At 41.5% G+C, this 27,480-nt stretch overlaps 1 protein-coding gene across 2 annotated transcripts in view; it reads left to right on the forward strand.

Moving 5' to 3' along the window:
- Window positions 1-25,650, forward strand: part of LOC128689256 (uncharacterized) — a 52,525-nt gene extending 26,875 nt beyond the window's left edge. For both annotated transcript variants that reach the window (XM_070080637.1, XM_070080636.1), the window contains 2 exons: window positions 24,133-24,357; window positions 24,748-25,650. In XM_070080637.1, the coding sequence (XP_069936738.1) occupies window positions 24,133-24,357; window positions 24,748-25,404 (882 nt within the window). In that variant the 3' untranslated portion in view covers window positions 25,405-25,650. The remainder of the gene's footprint in view (window positions 1-24,132; window positions 24,358-24,747) is intronic.
- The last annotated feature ends 1,830 nt before the right edge of the window (window positions 25,651-27,480 follow it).

Consider the following 27,480-nt stretch of genomic DNA (forward strand, 5'->3'; position numbering starts at 1 on the left):
TGCAACTCCTCCTCCCCCTCTCCTCCCTCTGTCTTTCCTGAGGATTTGATATCCGGATGGAAAGATTGAATCTGTTATTATTCTGGTGAGTTTTGATTCTGTGAGTGCTATTATGTCTGGGGATGTCTCCTTGATTCTTTCATGCCACTCCTCATACTTATTTGTTATTCCATCTGCATTTGTATACCACACCTTCTACTTCTTTTCTAAGACTGTGGTCTGGGAGGTGTATTGGGGTTGGGGAAGTGGGAGACCTGATAAGGAACTATGGGTGGTTGCTGTGGGGGTGGAGTTTGTAATGCAGTGGGTGGGGGCATTGGATGTGGCATGGGTGTTTTGGTTTAGAGTGTTTGGTTGCACTGGGGTTGACCTGGTTGGGAGGCTTCTATAGGAAGTTGTGAGGGAAGCTGTATTTGATCTTCCTGTGTCTGGGATCTCCTGTCTGTCTTCTACATCCCCTCTCTTTCCTCCTTTCGCCTTTGTACCATCTCTCTCAGTTTCTGCCTTTCTGCTTGTGTTCTGTCGTGGTCGAGATACACCTTCCTGTATGCCGGCATGTCCCTTAATCATGCTTTCTCCTGCAGGATCCTGTTCTGAATCGATTCTGCCTTGAAGGTCACTTTCACTGGCCGGGCTCTTTGTTTTACAAACCCCCCTATTCTCCGAAAATTTTCCAGCTGGGTCATGTCGTCTTCTCCTATTGCTTTCATGATGCTTTCAATTGCTTTTTTTCCCCTTGTTTTCTGGCTTCATATGTTTCCCCTTCAAGTTCCTGGAGCCCTTTCATTCTCCCATTGCATATGCCTGTGTATCCCCTCATTCAATTTGATTTCCTCCATTGCAGCTTTCCTTTCTTCAGTTTCACTAGCTAATGTACTTGGGCTCAGTGGCCTGTCATTTTCTCTTCTTGGCTTTCCCTGGGCTCTGCTGTGGTCTGCTAGGGCCTCCACATATAGCTTAGCTCTTTCATTTACTACAGTCTCCACTGATTGAGCTTCTACATGCAGTTTTGCTCCTTCTTTCCCTACAGTCCCCTTATTTGTGACTGAGGTAGCAGTCTCTGTTGTCAATCCCAAAATGTTCTTTAGTTCTTTAGGCTGTTTCAGATTTTTCAGTTCCTCTTCTAAACTCTGTATCCTGGCCTCTGCTGCTTTGACTTGCACCTCCCACTTCCTGCTTTCCATTTCTATCCTCTCTTCCATTCTCATGCTAAGTTCTTCTAGTTTCTTTTCCCATTCATGTTCCCTTTTTGTGAGCTTTGCTGCCCCATCTTCCTTTGCAGTTTCCTCCTCCTGTCCCTTGGTTTTTCTTGTTGCTCTCTGGCAACCCATTTTTGTTTTATCCTGATTGCCTCAGAGTGGGAAACCTATGTAATTCTGTATGTTAGGTTAGTATTGTGTATGTCAGAGTGTGGGGGGAGAGGTAGTGGAGGAACTGTGGCTATGTGGGAGAGTAGTGGGGAGGGGGAGTGGGAAGGAGGGAGAAGCAAGTGGGTGAGTGGGAGAGGGAGAGGGGGAAGGAGGGAGAGGTGGGGAGGGGGAGGGTGAAATAGGGGAGGGATCTTGTGAAGGAGTGAAATGTCGGAGGGGGAGGGGGGGAGTGTATGTGTGAGTCTGGCAATGTGTGTGTGTGTGTGTGTTGTGTGTGTGTATCTTGTGTGTGTGTGTGTGTGTGTGTGTGTGTGTGTTGTGTGTGTGTTGTGTGTGTGTTGTGTGTGTGTGTGTGTGTGTGTGTGTGTGTGTGTGTGTGTGTGTGTGTGTGTGTGTGTGTGTGTGTGTGTGTTGTGTGTGTGTGTGTGTGTGTGTGTGTGTGTTTGTGTGTGTGTGTGTGTTGTGCATGTGTGTTGTGGGTGTTGTGTGTGTGTGTGTTGTGCATGTGTGTGCGTGTGTGTGTGTGTGTGTGTGTGTGTACTCACCTATTTGTACTCACCTATTTGTGGTTGCAGGGGTCGATTCATAGCTCCTGGCCCTGCCTCTTCACTGATTGCTACTAGGTCCTCTCTCTTCCTGCCCCATGAGCTTTATCATACCTCGCCTTAAAACTATGTATGGTTCCTGCCTCCACTACTTCACTTTCTAAGCCATTCCACGGCCTGACCACTCTATGACTGAAGAAATACTTTCTAACATCCCTTTGGTTCATCTGAGTCTTCAACTTCCAATTGTGACCTCTTGTGTCTGTGTCCCATCTCTGGAACATCCCGTCTTTGTCCACCTTGTCTATTCTGTGCAGTATTTTATATGTCGTTATAATGTCTCCCCTGACCCTCCTGTCATCCAGTGTCGTCAGGCCGATTTCCCTCGACCTTTGTTCGTAGGACAATCCCCGTAGCTCTGGGACTAGTCTTGTTGCAAACCTTTGCACCTTCTCTAATTTCTTGACGTGCTTGACTAGGTGTGGATTCCAAACTGGTGCTGCATACTCCAGTATGGGCCTGACGTAAATGGTATACAGAGTGTTTCACAAGTGACTATAAAGCCGTGGTCAACAAGCCCACAAGTGTTTTACAAGTGACTATAAAGCCGTGGTCAACAAGCCCATAAGTGGTTTACAAGTGACAATAAAGCCGTGGTCAACAAGTCCACAAGTGGTTTACAAGTGACTATAAAGCCGTGGTCAACAAGTCCACAAGTGGTTTACAAGTGACTATAAAGCCGTGGTCAACAAGCCCACAAGTGGTTTACAAGTGACAATAAAGCCGTGGTCAACAAGCCCACAAGTGGTTTACAAGTGACTATAAAGCAGTGGTCAACAAGCCCACAAGTGGTTTACAAGTGACTATAAAGCCGTGGTCAACAAGTCCACAAGTGGTTTACAAGTGACTATAAAGCCGTGGTCAACAAGCCCACAAGTGGTTTACAAATGACAATAAAGCCCTGGTTAACAAGCCCACAAGTAATTTACAAGTGACTGTAAAGCCGTGGCCAACAAGCCCACAAGTGGTTTACAAGTGACTATAAAGCCGTGGTTTACAAGTGACTATAAAGCCGTGGTCAACAAGCCCACAAGTGGTTTACAAGTGACTATAAAGCCGTGGTCAACAAGCCCATAAGTGGTTTACAAGTGACAATAAAGCCGTGGTCAACAAGTCCACAAGTGGTTTACAAGTGACTATAAAGCCGTGGTCAACAAGTCCACAAGTGGTTTACAAGTGACTATAAAGCCGTGGTCAACAAGCCCACAAGTGGTTTACAAGTGACAATAAAGCCGTGGTCAACAAGCCCACAAGTGGTTTACAAGTGACTATAAAGCCGTGGTCAACAACCCCACAAGTGGTTTACAAGTGACTATAAAGCCGTGGTCAACAAGTCCACAAGTGGTTTACAAGTGACTATAAAGCCGTGGTCAACAAGCCCACAAGTGGTTTACAAGTGACAATAAAGCCGTGGTCAACAAGCCCACAAGTAGTTTACAAGTGACTGTGAAGCCGTGGCCAACAAGCCCACAAGTGGTTTACAAGTGATTATAAAGCCGTGGTCAACAAGTCCACAAGTGGTTTACAAGTGACTATAAAGCCGTGGTCAACAAGCCCACAAGTGGTTTACAAGTGACAATAAAGCCGCGGTCAACAAGCCCACAAGTAGTTTACAAGTGACTATAAAGCCGTGGTCAACAAGTCCACAAGTGGTTTACAAGTGACTATAAAGCCGTGGTCAACAAGCCCACAAGTGGTTTACAAGTGACTATAAAGCCGTGGTCAACAAGCCCATAAGTGGTTTACAAGTGACAATAAAGCCGTGGTCAACAAGTCCACAAGTGGTTTACAAGTGACTATAAAGCCGTGGTCAACAAGTCCACAAGTGGTTTACAAGTGACTATAAAGCCGTGGTCAACAAGCCCACAAGTGGTTTACAAGTGACAATAAAGCCGTGGTCAACAAGCCCACAAGTGGTTTACAAGTGACTATAAAGCCGTGGTCAACAAGCCCACAAGTGGTTTACAAGTGACTATAAAGCCGTGGTCAACAAGTCCACAAGTGGTTTACAAGTGACTATAAAGCCGTGGTCAACAAGCCCACAAGTGGTTTACAAGTGGTTTACAAGTGACAATAAAGCCCACAAGTGGTTTACCTGGTGGTCAACAAGCCCACAAGTAGTTTACAAGTGACTGTAAAGCCGTGGCCAACAAGCCCACAAGTGGTTTACAAGTGACTATAAAGCCGTGGTCAACAAGTCCACAAGTGGTTTACAAGTGACTATAAAGCCGTGGTCAACAAGCCCACAAGTGGTTTACAAGTGACAATAAAGCCGCGGTCAACAAGCCCACAAGTAGTTTACAAGTGACTATAAAGCCGTTGTCAACAAGACCACAAGTGGTTTACAAGTGACTATAAAGCCGTGGCCAACAAGCCCACAAGTAGTTTACAAGTGACTATAAAGCCGTGGTCAACAAGCCCACAAGTAGTTTACAAGTGACTATAAAGCCGTGGTCAACAAGCCCACAAGTAGTTTACAAGTGACTATAAAGCCATGGTCAACAAGCCCACAAGTAGTTTACAAGTGACTATAAAGCCATGGTCAACAAGCCCACAAGTAGTTTACAAGTGACAATAAAGCCGTGGTCAACAAGCCCACAAGTAGTTTACAAGTGACTATAAAGCCGTGGTCAACAAGCCCACAAGTAGTTTACAAGTGACTATAAAGCCATGGTCAACAAGCCCACAAGTAGTTTACAAGTGACAATAAAGCCGTGGTCAACAAGCCCACAAGTAGTTTACAAGTGACTATAAAGCCGTGGTCAACAAGCCCACAAGTGGTTTACAAGTGACTATAAAGCCGTGGTCAACAAACCCACAAGTGGTTTACAAGTGACTATAAAGCCGTGGTCAACAAGCCCACAAGTGGTTTACAAGTGACTGTAAAGCCGTGGTCAACAAGCCCACAAGTGGTTTACAAGTGACTGTAAAGCCGTGGTCAACAAACCCACAAGTGACTATAAAGCCGTAGTTAACAGCCCAACTCTGAACACAGTTTATTTACACTGACAAGTACAATACGATCACTGGAAACAAGTGATATTTTTTTTTAAATTCAAGAGTTTTCCACTCATCTCAACCACATTCTCAAGGAATAACTAATAATTCAGTGAGAATTATTCTGTTGTATTCCACTAATTTTTGCAAATATAATGAAGAGATAATGAGAACAGTTGCAACATAATTACCTTTGATTATAGTTAAATTGTACACCGAGAGGTGTAAATCTTAATGTTTGTACACTGAGAGTTAATTTAATAACTATTAGAGTCGGTTTGTTGGGTTATCCTCCATAACTGTGGAGAGGGAGCATGGACACGGGTCATCCTACAATCAATAAAAACAACAAACAGCCCTACTCTACAAAGGTGGCAGTGGTGGATCGTGGTGGATCAGCGTCTGATGCATCACGAGGCCTGGTCTCAGACCGGGCCGCGGGGGCATTGGCCCCAGAAACCCTCTCCAGGAATACTAGGTTTCCAGGTTCAGTTAAAACATTAAATTATAATCATATCATCATTATCATCATTATATTATGTTTGTGTAAACTAGAGGGTTACATGTGATGTATGACTGATTAGTTGCTAATCCAAACAGGTCATTAGTTGAATCCACTCCAAGAACCGCCATCCATCGCATTCTTAGATGTCTGGATTACTTACCTTCATCCTACACAGGGCACTTTATATTCCCGGGTGAAGCTGTGTCTCTGGTGAAGTGAAGGACAGTGGTTAGACTCTTTCACACGTGAGCAGTACTCATTAACATGCATTCCAATGCGCATTCAATATTCATTGTTAACGAGCACTTACCGTCATGATGTGTGAGGTCTGTGGGTTAACTTCAGCTAGGAACTCCAAAAGATACGTGTATGAGCCACCCCAATCTGTGGACGAGAGAAATCTTGTCTTTACCTAATGTGACCGTGAACTCGTGAAGGTTAGTGTTTTTCACTGTGCAAACCTGCGAGTGTAACAAAATTCTGGGAAGTTGCCCTTGCTCACGTTAGGGTTTTTTTTATATATATATATTGACCCGGTGTCACGAGATTTGTTCCACTCGATCACAGGCCTACTGGTGACTGAAGGGTGGGTGCTGTGCCCGTGCTGGTCACTGGAACAAGTGGGTGCTGTGCCCGTGCTGGTCACTGGAACAAGTGGGTGCCCACAGTTGTCAGCTGTATAAGCTGGTATCAAAGTAATCATAGATATTAAGATAAATTACTCTGTAGCTAACAGTAACTTACTTATAAGAGGTAGTATATTAGCCTACAGAGGCTTCATCACTAAACCAGTCTTATCATTAAGAACTGTTAGAAGAAATGTGGGAACGTCGGGTGTAGGCTCATTTGCTAGTGACAGCCTACCCCCGACTCTCATGCTACCTTACCCTCCCCCCCCCTTACACTTTTGAAGATTTACAATGACTTTTTTTTTTTTTTTTTTTAAACATACAATACATTACACAAATAAAAGAGTACAGTATCGGATCATACACAGCCAATATAAATTCTTCTGTATATATACACTTCAAGTTTTACTTTGCCCTTGCACAAAATTTTCCTCATCACCTGTACAGTTCATCCCTTAACACTTATGTTAAATACAAGTTTATACAATATTAGGCTTGACAGCAATCAAAAACAATGCAATATTCAGTAATATGTCAAATATATACACTTCACTCAACTTATAGATGTATTATGCCATTAAACACAATTCCATTAAAACAATATAAGACTGTGTAATTAATACAAAATAAAAACAATCCTCTTACCCCTTCCCATCTGCTAATTACAATATATACACTGAAAAACTGCATTCAGTAAAAATTCAAACAGTAAACCTACCCCCCCCCCTTTAACCCCATTACACCATATTGTACAACAACTCACCATTGTTCATTAATTAACTACTCGACAATAGTTATAAAAGCCTACTGCTATCCTAACATCACAAATGATATTAATACAAGAACACAGTATCGGATCTTCCAAATACAATATTAAAGCAACAGTGTCACAAATAAAAAAATCGCTGCACCTTTAACTCTGCGCGAACACAAACAAAAAATTCCTCATCACCTGTACAAATTGTCCCGTTACAGCGATGCCAAATAAAGATGTATACAATTTTAAACAATACATCTATCAAATAATATACATTGCAATATTCTTAAATAGGCAGTTAAATACACGTCACTCCACAGATAGATGTATAATGCCATTATACAGAAATCCCCAAACCCCTTTTCATCTGCTAATTACAAAATACACTCATACAAGTACTTAAGTAAAAATCCATACTTTATAACCATCATCCCAATTCCTTAATTACAAAGGTAACATGCAACAATTCTCAAAATTGGTCCGAAAAAACTAAAAACCCTCTATGCACAGCCTACCATATATCGCTGGTGATAACAAGACGTACACCGCTACTGCAACTCATTAACCACTCCCGCTCCAACAAAATCTGTTGCAAACTATATATTTACATAAAATAATACCTTTTTATAATGCTATAGGAAATACACTTAAATTACAATTGAAACATAAAGTAACGAAAAGGGAACATACAACAAGCATGTATTTAATATACAAAACTTCACTTCACATACACCAGATTATACTATCTTTGTATGGCACCTTTGAAGACAATAGGAGAATCCAGACAGACTTAAGTCATGCTTTGTGTCACCTCATACCATCAAACACAAATACTGTATGAAGTACCCTCACACACCTTATACACACAATAATATAGTGCAACAACACTACTTACATATTTTATTCAAAACCGTCTAAAAGCAATGTGAAAAACATATTTTGCACAACCACCCAGACCACACACATACCACAAAAGAAGCATATTTGTTATATTAAAAAACATACCTCACACGCTAACACCTAAACACACTTCCACACTCAAGAAACTAGCCCGCCGCTACCCCTTACTTTATACTTAAATCTCTTAAATCCTTCAACCTGAATCTACGATAACCCTCAGTAAATGCTGTCTCCCATCTTCCCCCATAAAGATCCCTATTGCGACACTTAGTTCTATTTATTGTAGCCCTTAACACTTTTATCCTTTCCTCTACACCCACCTCCCTCATGGCCCAAGATGTATAAATAAAATCAGTAACCACATACGCAACCGGAAGCTATTGAGGAAACTTAAGGCACACGGAATAGGAGGAGAAATTTTTTCCTAGGTAGAGGCATGGCTGACAAATAGACAGCAGAGAGTTTGCATAAATGGGGAGAAATCAGAATGGGGGCACGTAACAAGCGGTGTTCCTCAGGGGTCAGTGTTGGGCCCGTTGTTGTTCACAATTTACATAAACGACATAGATGAGGGAATAAATAGCGACATTAGCAAATTTGCTGATGACACCAAAATAGGCCGTCCAATTCATTCTAATGAGGACACTAGAGCACTACAGGATGATTTGAATAGACTGATGCAATGGTCGGAGAAGTGGCAGATGCAGTTTAATATTGACAAATGCAAAGTTCTAAATGTTGGACAGTTAAATAACCATGCCACATATAAACTAAATAATATAGATCTTAATACTACTGCTTGCGAAAAGGATTTAGGAGTTCTGCTTAGCAGTAATCTAAAACCAAGACAACAGTGCATTAGTGTTCGCAATCAAGCTAACAGAATTCTTGGCTTCATATCTAGAAGTATAAATAATAGAAGTCCTCAGGTTGTTCTTCAACTCTATATATCCTTGGTTAGGCCTCATTTAGACTATACTGCTCAGTTCTGGTCACCGTATTACAGAAATGATATAAATGCTCTGGAAAACGTACAGAGGAGGATGACAAAGATGATCCCATGTATCAGAAATCTTCCCTATGAGGATAGACTTCCCTATGAGGATAGACATGCAAACAATATTTGCGACAGAGGGCATCCCTGTCGCAAACCCCTTCCCATCTGTATGCTAACACCTAGTCTTCCATTAACCTGTACTCTCATAACTGCACCCAGATACAAAGTTTTGCCCAAGAAACAATTTCTCTCCCGAAACCCAACCAATGCATGAAACTCCATAATGAATCCCTCTCTATGCTATTGTAAGCAGCTCTCCAGTCCAAAGCCAAAACACCACCGCCCCCCTCCCCCCCCCCCTCTGCTCTATAAAACTCCTAATAACTCCATGCCCTTCATACATTGACCTACCTGGTATTCCATAACTTATAATCACCACACATAAGCGATATTGCACGGTAATTCTCTACCATGGTCTGTCCACCCTTCGGCACTAATACAACAACAGCAGTCCTTTGCTGCTCACCCATTTCCCCATCTTCCTTCATTACATTGAAAATCTGACTAAAAATCTTCTCAAAACTTCCCAGTTCCTAACATAGAAATCATTAGGCAACCCGTCTACACCCAGAGCCTTACTAAACTGGCACCAGCTATAGCTTGCCAAATTTCCCCTTCCGTAATCTGTCCTTCCAAAGTCTCCCTATCCATACCATCAAGCTCACATTGCACATAACCTCCCATTTCCCTTAAAGCAGCATCTCGTATACCCAAATGTTGTGCATATGACCTAAACCATGCATCGAGATATCCATTCATACCCTCAGTCAACATTAATACTTGCCTCTCCCTATACCCTCCCATCCCCACATGAACAGTTAATCCCATCATCTCCGTAGCCACTCTTCTCTTACGCTGTCCTCTCAACACACACGCCGAAGGCCTATAACCCCATAACACCTCCTCCAGCCCCGCCAAAACTCGCGCACCATCAAATCTTTCATTTTGCAAATCCCTAATACTCTCCTTTAATCCCTCAATATCTCACACCAGATAACTAACACTCCCACGTTCGTAGCAAGCTCTTAACTGCCCCTCAAGATAAGACTGAAACCCATACTTTAACCTATTATATTCCCTCCCACTACGTACCTAAAAATCCTTAATACTTTATTTCGCCACCGAGTCCCACCAACTAACCAGATCACCATTCCCAGGCACCTCTGTCTCCAACTCCTCCCAAAATTGTTTAAATGACTGTCTAAAATCTTCTTCCTGCAACAACTTTACATTTAACTTCCAATACCCCCTAAACCTTCGTGGCAACCCCTCCCAACCTAAATCCACCAAAACACCCCTATGATCAGAAAATGCAACATCCAACACCCTCACACTATGTATTACTACCGTTCTGGGAACGTACAAACGATCGAGCCTAGCAGCATACCTACGCCTAATAAATGTGTACTCAACCTCTCCCCCCCCCCCCGTCTGCCAACGATGTTGGCAGACGTAGGAGTGAGGACCTGATTAGCAGGTATAGGTCAGCAATAGAAATAATTAGAAGTAAGGGTGGGAACCCTCTCATATGTGGTATTTTGCCAAGGAGGGGAGTTGGAAATGAATGGTTGTCCAGGGCAATTGGTGTCAATTGCTGGCTGGACAAATACTGTAAGGAAAATGTGGTAACATTCATCGACAACTGGGACCTCTTCTATGGCAGAAATGACATGTATGCTAGGGATGGGGTTCACTTATCTAGGTGTGGGGTGGGAGCACTGGCAACTGCAGTGGAGGGAGCAGTTAGGACTTTAAACTAGGAATAGTTAGTGGTATGGGTTTTGGCAGGAAAACAGTGAAGTCCCAGTGTAGTAATATTACGAGTTCTAGGGGAACTAGTAATAATAAGAACGAGATAGATATTGAAAAGCCAGGGACCTTGGGTGATAAGGACAGTAATAGGTTTAGTAGAAAAATAGAAATGAGCAGGAAGGGTAAAGAGAAAGGAGAGTCTTTCAATGTTTATTATGCTAATTGCCGTAGTGCTAGGAATAAGATGGACGAGTTGAGATTAGTTGCTAGTGTAGGTAACATTGATGTATTTGCCTTAACTGAGACGTGGTTTAATTCAAAAAGTCGGGACATGCCTGCGGAATGTCATATTCAGGGTTTTAAATTGTTCCAAGTAGATAGAAGTATTGGGAAGGGGGGTGGGGTGGCATTGTATGTCCGAGATCGCTTGAACTGTTGCATAAAAACGGGTATTAAGTCTGAAGTAACACATACAGAGTCTGGATAGAATTTTCAGAGGGGCATGAAAAACTGATTTTAGGAGTGATATACCATCCCCCAAACTTAGATAGGGACCAAGGGAAACTACTATGGGAGGAAATTGTTAAGGCCACAAGGCACGATAATGTAGTAATTCTAGGAGACTTTAACTTTAGTCATGTTGATTGGAATTTCTTGACTGGGAATTTAGAATCATATGACTTCTTAGAAGTATTTCAGGATTGTTTTTTGAAGCAGTTTGTGACAGAACCTACAAGGGAAAATAACCTACTTGACTTAGTTATGGCAAACAATGAATCCCTTGTTAATAATTTAGAAATTTCAGAGGAACTGGGTGCTAGCGACCACAAATCAATTACATTTAGCATTGAATGGAAGTACGATAGTAGCGATAACTCAGTAACAGTCCCAGATTTTCGCTTAGCAGATTACGATGGGCTTAGAGAACACTTATCATCTGTTGACTGGGGTAACGAAGAGAGCTATCAATATGACAGTTTTCTGAACACTATACATGCTGCTCAAAGAGCGTTTATCCCATATAAAGAAATTAGATCAAATAGAAATGACCCAAAATGGATGAATAATAGGCTCAAATATCTACTAGGGCATAAGAAAGGAATTATAGGCGTATCAAAAGAGGTGAGGGTCATCTTATGAATCAGTATATTGACATTAAGAGGGACATTAAAAAGGGGATAAGAAAAGCTAAAAGGGACTATGAAATTAAAGTTGCTAGGGATTCTAAAACTAACCCAAAAAGTTTTTTCCAGGTCTATAGAACAAAAGTTAGAGAAAAGATGGGTCCCCTTAAAAATAACTATGGGCACCTTACTGACAAAGAGAATGAAATGTGCTTGATTTTAAATAATTATTTTCTCTCAGTTTTTACACAGGAAGACACTAACAATATTCCAGTAATTAATTTTTACAGTGGGCTAGAAGAAGATAAATTATGTAACATCACAGTCACTAGTGAGATGGTTGTGAAGCAGATAGACAGACTGAAGCAAAATAAGTCGCCGGGTCCTGATGAGGTTTTTTTCAAGGGTTCTTAAGGAATGCAAAATGGAACTCTGTGAACCATTAACTAATATTTTTAATTTATCTCTTCAAACAGGTGTAGTGTCTGATATGTGGAAGATGGCTAATGTAACTCCTATTTTTAAAACAGGGGACAAGTCGTTACCGTCAAATTACCGCCCAATAAGCCTGACCTCAATTGTAGGCAAATTACTAGAGTCAATTATAGCTGAGATTATAAGAAGCCATCTCGATAAGCATAGCTTGATTAATGATACTCAGCATGGATTCACAAGAGGCCGGTCTTGTCTAACTAATTTATTAACTTTCTTCAGTAAAGCTTTTGAGGCTGTTGACCACAATAAAGAATTTGATATTATTTACTTAGATTTTAGTAAGGCTTTTGATAGAGTTCCGCACCATAGACTGTTAAAGAAAGTGGCAGCTCATGGCATTGGGGGAAAAGTGCTCCCGTGGATCGAGTCATGGCTCACTGACAGGAAGCAGAGAGTGTCCATAAATGGGGTTAAATCCGAGTGGGGATCTGTAACAAGTGGCGTTCCACAGGGATCAGTCTTGGGCCCGTTGTTGTTTATAATATATATCAATGATCTTGATGAGGGAATTACTAGTGATATGAGCAAATTCGCCGATGACACAAAGATAGGTAGGATAATTGATTCAAACGTAGATGTTATGGAACTTCAGGAGGATTTAAACAAACTCTATTCTTGGTCAGAAAAGTGGCAGATGCAGTTCAATGTAGATAAATGCAAGGTTCTGAAGCTTGGGAGTGCCCATAACCCTAGTACTTATAAGTTAAATGATGTAGAACTTAGCCATACAGATTGCGAAAAGGACTTGGGGGTTATGGTGAGCAGCAACCTTAAACCAAGACAGCAATGCCTAAGCGTACGTAATAAGGCAAATAGATTACTGGGATTTATATCAAGAAGTGTAAGCAACAGAAGTCCAGATACATGTGCAACTCTTGGGTATCTTTATTGAGGAAACGTTTCGCCACACAGTGGCTTCATCAGTCCATACAAAGGAGAATCTTGAAGAACAGGAGGAGAATGAGGTAATCAGTCCCTCAACCTTGAGTCGATGTGGTCAGTCCATCAATCTTGAATAGAATCTATTCAAGATTCTATTCAAGATTCTATTCAAGATTGATGGACTGACCACATCGACTCAAGGTTGAGGGACTGATTACCTCATTCTCCTCCTGTTCTTCAAGATTCTCCTTTGTATGGACTGATGAAGCCACTGTGTGGCGAAACGTTTCCTCAATAAAGATACCCAAGAGTTGCACATGTATCTAATTTATCAACATGTCGGTTCTCTGAACCATTCATCTACAAAGAAGTCCAGAGGTCATACTGCAGCTTTATACATCATTAGTAAGGCCTCACCTAGATTATGCAGCTCAGTTCTGGTCTCCGTATTACAAAATGGACATAAATTCGTTAGAAAACATTCAGCGTAGGATGACTAAATTAATACATAGCATTAGAAATCTTCCTTATGAAGAAAGATTGAAGACTCTTAAGTTACATTCACTTGTTAGACGAAGAATGAGGGGAGACCTGATCGAAGTGTATAAGTGGAAGATAGGTATTAATAAAGGGGATATTAATAGGGTCTTGAGGATGTCTCTCCAAGAGAGAACCCGCAGTAATGGATTTAAATTAGATAAGTTTAGATTTAGAAAGGACATAGGAAAGTATTGGTTTGGAAATAGGGTAGTTGATGAGTGGAACAGTCTACCTAGTTGGGTTATTGAGGCTGGGACTTTGGGTAGTTTCAAATCTAGGTTGGATAAGTACATGAGTGGGAGGGGTTGGATTTGAGTGGGACTTTCACATCAGAGCTTATTTCTTGGGTGGCATTGAAAATTGGGTTGGGCAAATGTTTTGTTAGTGGGATGAATTGTAAAGGACCTGCCTAGTATGGGCCAGCAGGCCTCCTGCAGTGTTCCTCCTTTCTTATGTTCTTATGTTCTTAAATATCGATCAAACCCACCCCGGATAACAATTCTCCCAATATTCCCATACAATGCGATGCCCCCCTCGGTTCCACATCCTTACCTGACCCCATAATCCATCCACACGTATCACCCTCCCCTCCCCCCCTTCAAAATGCCTGACAACCAACGGGCTAGTTTCCTTTACCAAGAGAGCCACACCTCCTTTCAATCTGACTGCATGCTCAACATACACCTTATATCTATCCACCTTCAACTCATAACCATGTCTATAATAGTGCTCCTGCAAGAACACAACGTCAACACCATGACGCATCAAAAACAACCTAAACCACTCACACTTTCTCAGCGACATCAAACCATTGATGTTCAATGTCAAGCACTTAAAACCGACAAAGGGGGTTTCCCTCTTGACACTATCGTTTTGTCACCTGATCGCCTCATTGCACCCCTATCCCTTCCCCCTTTTTGTGCACTCTTACCCAACCCCTGTCCCTGAGTGCCTTTGGAACCCCTCTGCGTGGCATCCACCCATGTTTTCTTCCCTGAACGTTGTGCCGGCGTAAGCACTTCATCTGAATCATAAAGCGCTGCTGCGCGCTTTCGCATCGCACCTTTGACCTGCATCCCGTCATCCTGCTCATCACCATGATGAACCTCTACCTCCACCGTTCTCACCAACAAGGCAGCCTTGTCACACACCTTAGGACGAACTACCTTCTCCCTGCCGTCCTCTAAAGCAGACCCAAGATCCAGGTCCATGCCATCTTCCTGACAAGGGCTCTTGTTGCCCAAAATTTCCACAAACGTCGGCATTATCAATGTTTTCTCCTTGCTGTCATTCACTTCCGCGATGATCTCCTCCAGCGCTTGAACCACATCCAAGGAAGGGGAGTCCCCCCCACTCGTAGCACCTGCCATCTTCTCCTCTTCCCTCTCAACCTCCTCACTCCATGACACACTCTGCGAAGGCAGTGTCGAAAACGGCTGCTCTTGATCCACTCTCCTCTCCTCAAAGTCTCTTCGTTGTTGCTGGTCGTTGTCTCCACGTCCTCTACCACATTGCGCTGCCAGGTGGCCATACGACCCACACAAACGACAAATGCGTCACTGCCCTGCGTATATCACAAATACCTGAGTTCTGAAGTCGTCTATCACCACATACGACGGTATAGGATGTCGTAGCGTCATCATCACAGAGTACGGTACCCTCAGGTATCCCCATGTACGGATCAGCTGACCACCTTCCTGCAGTGACCGTGTGTATCGTCCCGTATTTACTCATGGCGAACCGTATGTCAGATGCATCCGCCTCGAATGGCACATTCCTGATCTTCACCCAAGTGTAATAACTTGATACATCATGCATCCTCACCGTCACAGCATGATTCACAGGTATGGCCACTTCCTGGAACTTGTTCACCACAGCCTCGTACACACTCACCGAGTTGAATTTAAGAAATATTCTCTTCGTGCCATTCAATGCAAGTCCACAAATCTCTTCATTAGCTATGCCGTAGGTTTCTCTGATTATTGCTGGTAGAAGTATCTCCATAGACGGCCCCGTTACAGCTCCACTGGTTAATTCAATACAGACTGTATTAACCCGACGGCGGCAAGCCTGCGCCATGTTGTGAAAATATTACTGCACCCAGTCAACACCAGGGGGTAGCAGCAGCACACGTCCTCTCGACTCAAGGGTTGAGAAACGAATGATTTACAAGGACTAACAGTTTCAGGAAATCAGTTGACTATGGCCATATTTCCAACAATCATTATCATCGACTATCACCTGCCTCAACATTGGTAAAAATAAGTCACAATAGAGTTAATTAATGTAATCGTGTTTGTGAAATACAGCCTTTAGCGGACAGGTGCTAGTGTGCTCTCCCCCAAACACATGTTTTTTTGCACGTGTCCTCCTACTTTCACCATGGATCTAGATTCCTGTTCTCTATTTCTGAGCAATCACAAGCCTTTCCTGAGTCGCTCCAGCTAAGTGGTGATGGCGTCTGCTAGATTCCCATTGGCTGAGAGGCCAAAATGTGAACACTTCTCGCTTGGCATCGCCGAGAGCGTTTTTTTTCCCATCTAGTGACACTCGTATACTCTTGGATTTTACCCTCAGTAAGTATTGATTTTTGTGTCTAGTGCATAAATGAATAGTTTAGGCATATTTAGTTATACATATAAAGCCTGTGTGAAGCATATGAGTGCATTATGCAATTGAAAAAAGTGCAGCACGAAAAGGCATGAGTACACTCAGCACTGCCCGTTTAGGCCCAAATTCAAATTTCAGTAAATAAGTATTTATAAAAAAAATTCTAATGCATATATGAATTCTGTAGTGGTCTGGATGTGTACAGAGCGTTTTTATTGTCCTTCCAGATCAATGAGAAATTGTTTTATGGTGAGCCCTCAGAACGTAAGTCCAAATATGTCTGCATTTTGAAGGAAAGTGATTCAGATCCAGAGCCAGATGACATGGAATTGCTTGACAGTGGTGATGAATACTTGCCACCGGGTGCAGAGGTGTCAAGTGATGAAGAGGAGGAAGTTAGGCTATCCAAAAAGCCTAAATTAGCCCACTGAATGCCAAGATGTTTACATGCAAGCATTGTAGCTCAAAGGGAAATCCTGTCACATCCTCATTTTCCTGTCATAGGCAAAGTAAATCTATGTATCAAGAATGAAAGAAATTGCTTTATAGCCTTTCACTGTAACACTTAGTGATCTAGAATGATTGTTCTTTCTCAGGAAATTCAAGAATATGGGACTTGAATGCTTTATCCCTCTGCAATGTGTTCATCTTGCTCTTTGGTTAATTTACATATATTTTTTTATACTTACAAAATGTTTGGAAACAAGTTCCATTTATGTTTTTGACATTGTCTATTTGTATAATAAATTAGAAAAATAGTTATTTGGTGTTTTACAAACAATTACAACTTTGCAACATTTAAAATTTTACTTACTTTATCGGGAAGGGGCTATTACAGTCTGTCTTCGCATATTAACAATTGCTCGAAAGCTACCTATCACAATTCCAGTTACATGGGCTCATTTCCCTTTGAGAAACTCTATCCACACTAGGGAATTCATTTCGAAATTCGAATTTTTCCTATAAGTGTCCAATTAAGGGTAAATTCATGACCCAAGTGCTGTTGATAGTATTCCAATCAACTATTTTTATAAGTATGCCATGGATTTTTTTTCGTGTCTGACTTCTGCACTCAGAGTGTGATTAATTGATCCAAGTTTTTAATGTAATTAATTTATTCATCAATAGGGTCATAAAGCACTTTGGGAGAAGGGCAAAAAGATTCGATTCATGGAAACGAAGAGTTCCAATTCCTTGAACCAAGAGCCTTTCCCCACCGTCAAAAATCTTCTTTGCAGGGTTATTTTTTCAGAGCTTATTATAGCGTATATAACATGTTCACCATAAATTAATATATAAAAACAGGGATTATTCTCTCATGTATATACACTGAGATTAACGTCACTCAGTGTACATATACTGAGATGAACATCTCTCAGTGTACATACACTGAGAGATGAACACCTCAATGTACATACACTGAGAGATGAACACCTATCAGTGTATATACATTGAGATGAACATCTCTCAGTGTACATACACTGAGATGAACACCTCTCAGTGCACATACACTGAGATGAACACCTCTCAGTGTACATACACTAAGAGATGAACACCTCTCAGTGTACATACACTGAGATGAACATCTCTCAGTGTATATACACTGAGATGAACACCTCTCAGTGTACATACACTAAGAGACGAACACCTCTCAGTGTACATACACTGAGATGAACATCTCTCAGTGTACATACACTGAGATGAACACCTCTCAGTATGGTATAAACCTTGGTAATAAATACCGACAAGTTGGTTTAGAAAGACACGTAAGCAAACACATGACATATTTATTAGAAAACGTTTCGGTCCTGGGACCTTGATCAAGGTCCCAGGACCGAAACGTTTTCTAATAAATATGTCATAGTGTTTGCTTACGTGTCTTTCTAAACCAACCTCTCAGTACACATACACTGAGATGAACACCTCTCAATGTACATACACTGAGAGATGAACACCTCTCAGTCTATATACACTGAGATGAACACCTCTCAGTGTACATACACTAAGATGAACACCTCTCAGTGTACATACACTGAGATGAGCAAATCTCAGTGCACATACACTGAGATGAACGCCTCTCAGTGTTCATACACTGAGAGATGAACACCTCTCACTGTACATACACTGAGATGAACATCTCTCACTTTACATACACTGAGATGAACACCTCTCAGTATACATACACTGAGATGAACAACTCTCAGTGTACATACACTGAGATAAACACCTCTCAGTGTACATACACTTATATGAACACCGCTCAGTGTATATACACTGAGACGAGCTCCTCTCAGTGTACATACACTGAGATGAATATCTCTCGGTATTCATACACTTAGATGAACACCTATCAGTGTTCATACACTGAGATGAACGCCTCTCAGTATATATACACTGAGATGAATACCTCTCAGTATACATACACTGAGATGAACACCTCTCAGTATACATACACTGAGATGAACACCTCTCAGTATACATACACTGGGGTGAACACCTCTCAGCGTGCATACACTGAGATGAACACTTCTCAGAGTACATACACTGAGATGCACACCTTTTAGTATACATACACTGGGATGAACACCTCTCAGCATACATACACTGAGATGAACACCTCTCAGTGTACATACACTAGGAGAGATGAACACTTCTCAGTGTACATACACTGAGATGAACACCTGTCAGTATACATACACTTAGATGAACATCTCTCAGTCTACATACGCTGAGATGAACACTTCTCAGTATACATACACTGAGATGAACACCTCTCAGTATACATACACTGAGGTGAACACCTCTCAGTGTACATACACTGAGATGAACACTTCTCAGTGTAACACTGAGATGAACAGCTCTCAGCGTCTATACACTGAGATGTACACCTTTCATTATACATGCACTGAGATGAACACCTCTCAGCGTACATACACTGAGATGAACACCTCTCAGTATACATACACTGAGATGAACACCTCTCAGTGCACATACACTGAGATGAATACCTCTCAGTATACATACGCTGAGATGAACACCTCTCAGCGTACATACACTGAGATGAACACCTCTCAGTATACATACACTGAGATGAACACCTCTCAGCGTACATACACTGAGATGAACACCTCTCAGTATACATACACTGAGATGAACACCTCTCAGCGTACGTACACTGAGATGAACACCTCCCAGCGTACATACACTGAGATAAACACCTCTCAGTATACATACACTGAGATGAAAACCTCTCAGTATACATACACTGAGATGAACACCTCTCAGTATACATACACTGGGGTGAACACCTCTCAGCGTGCATACACTGAAATGTACACCTTTCAGTATACATACACTGAGACGAACACCTCTCGGTGTGCATACACTGAGATTAACACCTCTCAGTGTACATACTCTGAGATGAACACCTCTCAGTGTACATACACTGAGATGAACACCTCTCGGTATACATACACTGAGATGAACACGTATCACTGTACATATACTGGGAGAGATGAGCACCTCTCAGTGTACATACACTGAGATGAACACCTCTCAGTATACATACACTGAGATGAACACCTCTCAGCGTCCATACTCTCAGATGAACACCTCTCAGTGTATATACACTGAGATGAACACCTCTCAGCGTACATACACTGAGATGATCACTTCTCAGTGTACATACACTGAGACGAGCACCTCTCAGTGTACATACACTGAGATGAACACCTCTCAGCGTACATACACTGAGATGCACCCTTTCAGTATACATCCAATGAGATGAACACCTCTCAGCGTACATACACTGAGATGAACACCTCTCTGTGTACACTGAGATGAACACCTCACAGCGTACATACACTGAGATGAACACCTCTCAGCGTACATACACTGAGATGAATACCTCTCAGTGTACATACACTAAGATGAACACCTCTCAGTGTACATACACTGAGATGAGCAAATCTCAGTGCACATACACTGAGATGAACGCCTCTCAGTGTTCATACACTGAGAGATGAACACCTCTCACTGTACATACACTGAGATGAACATCTCTCACTTTACATACACTGAGATGAACACCTCTCAGTATACATACACTGAGATGAACAACTCTCAGTGTACATACACTGAGATAAACACCTCTCAGTGTACATACACTTATATGAACACCGCTCAGTGTATATACACTGAGACGAGCTCCTCTCAGTGTACATACACTGAGATGAATATCTCTCGGTATTCATACACTTAGATGAACACCTATCAGTCTTCATACACTGAGATGAACGCCTCTCAGTATATATACACTGAGATGAATACCTCTCAGTATACATACACTGAGATGAACACCTCTCAGTATACATACACTGAGATGAACACCTCTCAGTATACATACACTGGGGTGAACACCTCTCAGCGTGCATACACTGAGATGAACACTTCTCAGAGTACATACACTGAGATGCACACCTTTTAGTATACATACACTGGGATGAACACCTCTCAGCATACATACACTGAGATGAACACCTCTCAGTGTACATACACTAGGAGAGATGAACACTTCTCAGTGTACATACACTGAGATGAACACCTGTCAGTATACATACACTTAGATGAACATCTCTCAGTCTACATACGCTGAGATGAACACTTCTCAGTATACATACACTGAGATGAACACCTCTCAGTATACATACACTGAGGTGAACACCTCTCAGTGTACATACACTGAGATGAACACCTCTCAGTGTAACACTGAGATGAACAGCTCTCAGCGTCTATACACTGAGATGTACACCTTTCATTATACATGCACTGAGATGAACACCTCTCAGCGTACATACACTGAGATGAACACCTCTCAGTATACATACACTGAGATGAACACCTCTCAGTGCACATACACTGAGATGAATACCTCTCAGTATACATACGCTGAGATGAACACCTCTCAGCGTACATACACTGAGATGAACACCTCTCAGTATACATACACTGGGGTGAACACCTCTCAGCGTGCATACACTGAGATGAACACTTCTCAGAGTACATACACTGAGATGCACACCTTTTAGTATACATACACTGGGATGAACACCTCTCAGCATACATACACTGAGATGAACACCTCTCAGTGTACATACACTAGGAGAGATGAACACTTCTCAGTGTACATACACTGAGATGAACACCTGTCAGTATACATACACTTAGATGAACATCTCTCAGTCTACATACGCTGAGATGAACACTTCTCAGTATACATACACTGAGATGAACACCTCTCAGTATACATACACTGAGGTGAACACCTCTCAGTGTACATACACTGAGATGAACACCTCTCAGTGTAACACTGAGATGAACAGCTCTCAGCGTCTATACACTGAGATGTACACCTTTCATTATACATGCACTGAGATGAACACCTCTCAGCGTACATACACTGAGATGAACACCTCTCAGTATACATACACTGAGATGAACACCTCTCAGTGCACATACACTGAGATGAATACCTCTCAGTATACATACGCTGAGATGAACACCTCTCACTGTACATACACTGAGATGAACACCTCTCAGTATACATACACTGAGATGAACACCTCTCAGCGTACGTACACTGAGATGAACACCTCTCAGTATACATACACTGAGATGAACACCTCTCAGCGTACGTACACTGAGATGAACACCTCCCAGCGTACATACACTGAGATAAACACCTCTCAGTATACATACACTGAGATGAAAACCTCTCAGTATACATACACTGAGATGAACACCTCTCAGTATACATACACTGGGGTGAACACCTCTCAGCGTGCATACACTGAAATGTACACCTTTCAGTATACATACACTGAGACGAACACCTCTCGGTGTGCATACACTGAGATTAACACCTCTCAGTGTACATACTCTGAGATGAACACCTCTCAGTGTACATACACTGAGATGAACACCTCTCGGTATACATACACTGAGATGAACACGTATCACTGTACATATACTGGGAGAGATGAGCACCTCTCAGTGTACATACACTGAGATGAACACCTCTCAGTATACATACACTGAGATGAACACCTCTCAGCGTCCATACTCTCAGATGAACACCTCTCAGTGTACATACACTGAGATGAACACCTCTCAGCGTACATACACTGAGATGATCACTTCTCAGTGTACATACACTGAGACGAGCACCTCTCAGTGTACATACACTGAGATGAACACCTCTCAGCGTACATACACTGAGATGCACCCTTTCAGTATACATCCAATGAGATGAACACCTCTCAGCGTACATACACTGAGATGAACACCTCTCTGTGTACACTGAGATGAACACCTCACAGCGTACATACACTGAGATGAACACCTCTCAGCGTACATACACTGAGATGAATACCTCTCAGCGTGCATACACTGAGATGAACACCTCTCCGTGTACACTGAGATGAACATCTCTCAGTATACATACACTGAGATGAACACCTCTCAGCGTACATACACTAAGATGAACACCTCTCTGTGTGCATTGAGATGAACACCTCTCAGTATACATACACTGAGATGAACACCTCTCAGTGTACATACACTTAGATGAATACCTCTCAGCGTACATACACTGAGATGCACACCTTTCAGTATACATACACTGGAAGAGATGAACACCTCTCAGTGTACATGCACTGAGATGAACATCTCTCAATGTACATACACCGAGATGAACACCTCTCAGTATACATACACTGGTGTAAACACCTCTCAGTATACATACACTGAGATGAACACCTCTCAGTATACATACACTGAGCTGAACACCTCTCAGTATACATACACTGAGGTGAACACCTCTCACTGTACATACACTGGGAGAGATGAACACCTCTGAGTGTACATACACTGAGATGAACACCTCTCAGCGTACTTACACTGAGATGAACACCTCTCAGCGTACATACACTGAGATGAACACCTCTCTGTGTACATTGAGATGAACACCTCTCAGTATACATACACTGAGATGAACACTTCTCAATGTACATACACTGAGACGAGCACCTCTCAGTATACATACACTGAGATGAACACTTCTCAGAGTACATACACTGAGATGAACACCTCTCAGTGTACATACACTAGGAGAGATGAACACTTCTCAGTGTACATACACTGAGATGCACACCTTTTAGTATACATACACTGGGATGAACACCTCTCAGCGTACATACACTGAGATGAACACCTCTCAGTGTACATACACTAGGAGAGATGAACACTTCTCAGTGTACATACACTGAGATGAACACCTGTCAGTATACATACACTTAGATGAACACCTCTCAGTCTACATACGCTGAGATGAACACTTCTCAGTATACATACACTGAGATGAACACCTCTCAGTATACATACACTGAGGTGAACACCTCTCAGTGTACATACACTGAGATGAACACCTCTCAGTGTAACACTGAGATGAACAGCTCTCAGCGTCTATACACTGAGATGTACACCTTTCATTATACATGCACTGAGATGAACACCTCTCAGCGTACATACACTGAGATGAACACCTCTCAGTATACATACGCTGAGATGAACACCTCTCAGCGTACGTACACTGAGATGAACACCTCTCAGCGTACATACACTGAGATGAACACCTCTCAGTATACATACACTGAGATAAACAGCTCTCAGCGTACGTACACTGAGATGAACACCTCTCAGTATACATACACTGAGATAAACACCTCTCAGTATACATACACTGAGATGACCACCTCTCAGCGTACGTACGCTGAGAGATACATACCCTGGGTTTAGATACAATGTTCACTTAAATATAGTCCATATAAGTTTCATTGGTTTTGTTTTTCAGATGCGGCTGTGGCATCACATTAGCATGTTGCCCGTCATGCTGCCCGTCATGCTGCCCGTCATGCTGCCCGTCATGCTGGTAGTGGGCGCCGCCGTGCCCCAGCTGCCAAGTGTTGTCAACGTTCCTGACTTTGCAAAGAAGTTGACAAATTTTGATTTTACGTCGTTGTTGTACGGCGGCAGCATCAGTGGCACGTTGTCAGCGGCTGGTCTTGGCATCTTCGAGGTAAGCTGATGGCACTGATACTTTATACATCAAACACAGTGCATATGTTATATATGATCTCCCGTGGGGATCATACAGTGAGGATATGTCCAATTCCTTGGATCAATAGCCCTTCACCAGTTTCAAGGTGCTACTCTTGAAGGTCCTCGGGCCTTTGCTGTGGGACTCACCACAGCGGCCACTGAGTGAGTTGTCATATTCGACATCTCAAGAATAATCATAATGAGGCGATTTATAATTAAAATTAATTACTCTCATGGTGGTTAATAATCTTAAGGATTAATGACATCAATTTAAAACGTTATTACTTTACTATCTAATTTTTTGAGATTTTATCTATGTTTTTTAGTTCAGTGTTTTATAATTAAGATTTAATTTTTTACTTGACAGGCTGGTGTTCTGACTGGGTTTATCACCAGCTATAATAGGATTCAGCGTAATGCCTATAAGAAAGATAGGAAAAAGAGAAAGGAAAAAATAAAGGAGCTCAAGAAGGAAACAGAGATGCTCTTAAAAGTGGAAGAAGCTAGGCAACAAAGTGAAAATAACAGAAAGACTGACTCTGTACATGAAGGAGACTATGAGGATTATAACACTGGATACCATGTGGCACCAGCTCCATCTCATCGTTTATCTCAATCCTCAACACAAGGACACTACCACATGTTGTCCTACTCTGCTTACGACCCTCACACACAAACAAGACACAAACGATCTACCATAAAAGGTTTGCAGGAGGTGGAGGTGGCGCAGAAGATGCTAGTGTCTGCAGTCATTCACCTGGACACTGACGGCTGCTTGTTAAAACTCTTGTGTCACCTACATAACAAGCGGCCAGGTGATCGCACTCTACAGGAAAATATCATCCTCCAGTTTTTATCTAACAGCCCGGAAATGTTATCCTCCTACAAGGCCGCCTTAATTAATGCTACGAAGGTCGGTGGTCAGAGCACATGTAACGAGGTGTTTCCCAAGTGTGTCCTGAGGGACCAGGAGCTGAGTAGTCTGCTGCAACAGACATGGGGCTGTGGTAGCATCCCTCTGTAACTGGTGTTGCAGACTTGTTGCTGCAGCAGCTTCCCTCTCTAACGGCTGAGTGCCTAATAGTTTAATAGTTAATGTATTTACTAATTGAAATTAAGAAATATTCACAGCATGAGTGTTTTTACTCACTCTTTAATTTAGTTCATGACACTTATAGTAGTGTAGAACTCTTCAATATCTCTTTAAGTGTATACAAATTCTGTGACACAGCATTTGTGAGGTGACAAAAAAATAAATCTGTAAAAATTTGATTTTAATATAATACATATAATATAACATAATATACATATAATACACATCAGCGTGTTCGATAGGGGTGAATGGAGACGAATGGTACTTGGGACCTGACGATCTGTTGGAGTGTGAGCAGGGTAATATTTAGTGAAGGGATTCAGGGAAACCGGTTATTTTTATATAACCGGACTTGAGTCTTGGAAATGGGAAGTACAATGCTTGCACTCTAAAGGAGGGGTTTTGGGATATTGGCAGTTTGGAGGGATATGTTGTGTATCTTTATATGTATATGCTTCTAAACTGTTGTGTTCTGAGCACCCTGCAAAAACAGTGATTATGTGTGAGTGAGGTGAAAGTGTTGAATGATGATGAAAGTATTTTCTTTTTTGGGATTTACTTTCTTTTTGGGTCACCCTGCCTCGGTGGGAGACGGCCGACTTGTTGAAAAAAAAGGAATATATATATATATATATATATATATATATATATATATATATATATATATATATATATATATATATATATATATATATATATATATATATATGTATATACATATATATATATATATATATATATATATATATATATATATATATATATATATATATATATATATATATATATATATATATATATATATATATATGCAAATATATGCAATAAGATCACAGTACAGGTAATATCAAAATTTGCAAAACAACCACTGCGAAAGCATAGTGAAACTCCAAGTGCTTTTGTGACTTCTCACATTATTAAGGAACTACAAAGACACTACATCAAGGGAAGGCATATAAAGGGTTGAGACCACACCTCACCATCACATCCCTCAACAAAGTAACACCTGACGTGCGGCGACACCCGACTCATAAGAAAGGAGGAACACTGCAGCAGGCCCGTTGGCCCAACTAGGCAGGTCCTTCACGACCAATTAGAGATTTTAGCAATGCAGGGGATGAGATGAAAAGCTGTAAGCCTCCCGCCTGAAAGCTGGCTGTCTTGGATCAACATCTAGCCTGAGCTGGGCGCCAAGGTATTGTCCAGTGTGGTGAGGATGGTAAAGCACTGTGTACCTTGTTCCTTCCAAGGTTCGTAAGTTCGAGTCTCCTTCGGCCAGAGATCAGAGTTAGTGTATATTTCGCCTGCTCTTGCGAATTCCTTGTATATATATATGTATATATATATATATATATATATATATATATATATATATATATATATATATATATATATATATATATATATATATATATATATATATATATATATATATATGTCGTGCCGAATAGGCAGAACTTGCGATCTTGGCTTAAATAGCAACGCTCATCTTGCCATATAGGACAAGTGAAAATTTGTGTATGCAATAATTTCGCCAAAATCATTCTGAACCTAACGAAAAAAAAATGTTTCACTGTGTTTGCTTAGTATTAAATTACTGTAAACAAATCTAAAATATATTTAGTTGGGTTAGGCTAAAATAAATTGCGCTTGTTATAATAAGGTTAGGTAAGTTTTCTAAGTTCCTCTTGGTGCTAGAATGAGATGGCATCAGACATGGCATATGTGCAAGGTGCCAGAAAGATGAAGGCAAGATATTAAAGCAGTAGTAGTAGAGGCATAAGAATTCTACACATCGATATTAAATATTTAGTTATGACCTAGCGAACACAACATTAGTACTATGACAACTGTCTCCAACATGCCGTCAGGCTTCATATAGTATCATTATACAAGATTTTAATATGGGGATTTTTCATCACATGAAGAAAATGGGGAAGCAGGAAAAAGAGCAAACCTTCCTATTTCCAGAGGCTGATCCAGTACCCCTCAGGTAAATGCTGGTTT

This window comes from Cherax quadricarinatus, unplaced genomic scaffold, assembly GCF_038502225.1.
Source record: "Cherax quadricarinatus isolate ZL_2023a unplaced genomic scaffold, ASM3850222v1 Contig734, whole genome shotgun sequence".
Lineage (NCBI taxonomy): Eukaryota > Metazoa > Arthropoda > Malacostraca > Decapoda > Parastacidae > Cherax > Cherax quadricarinatus.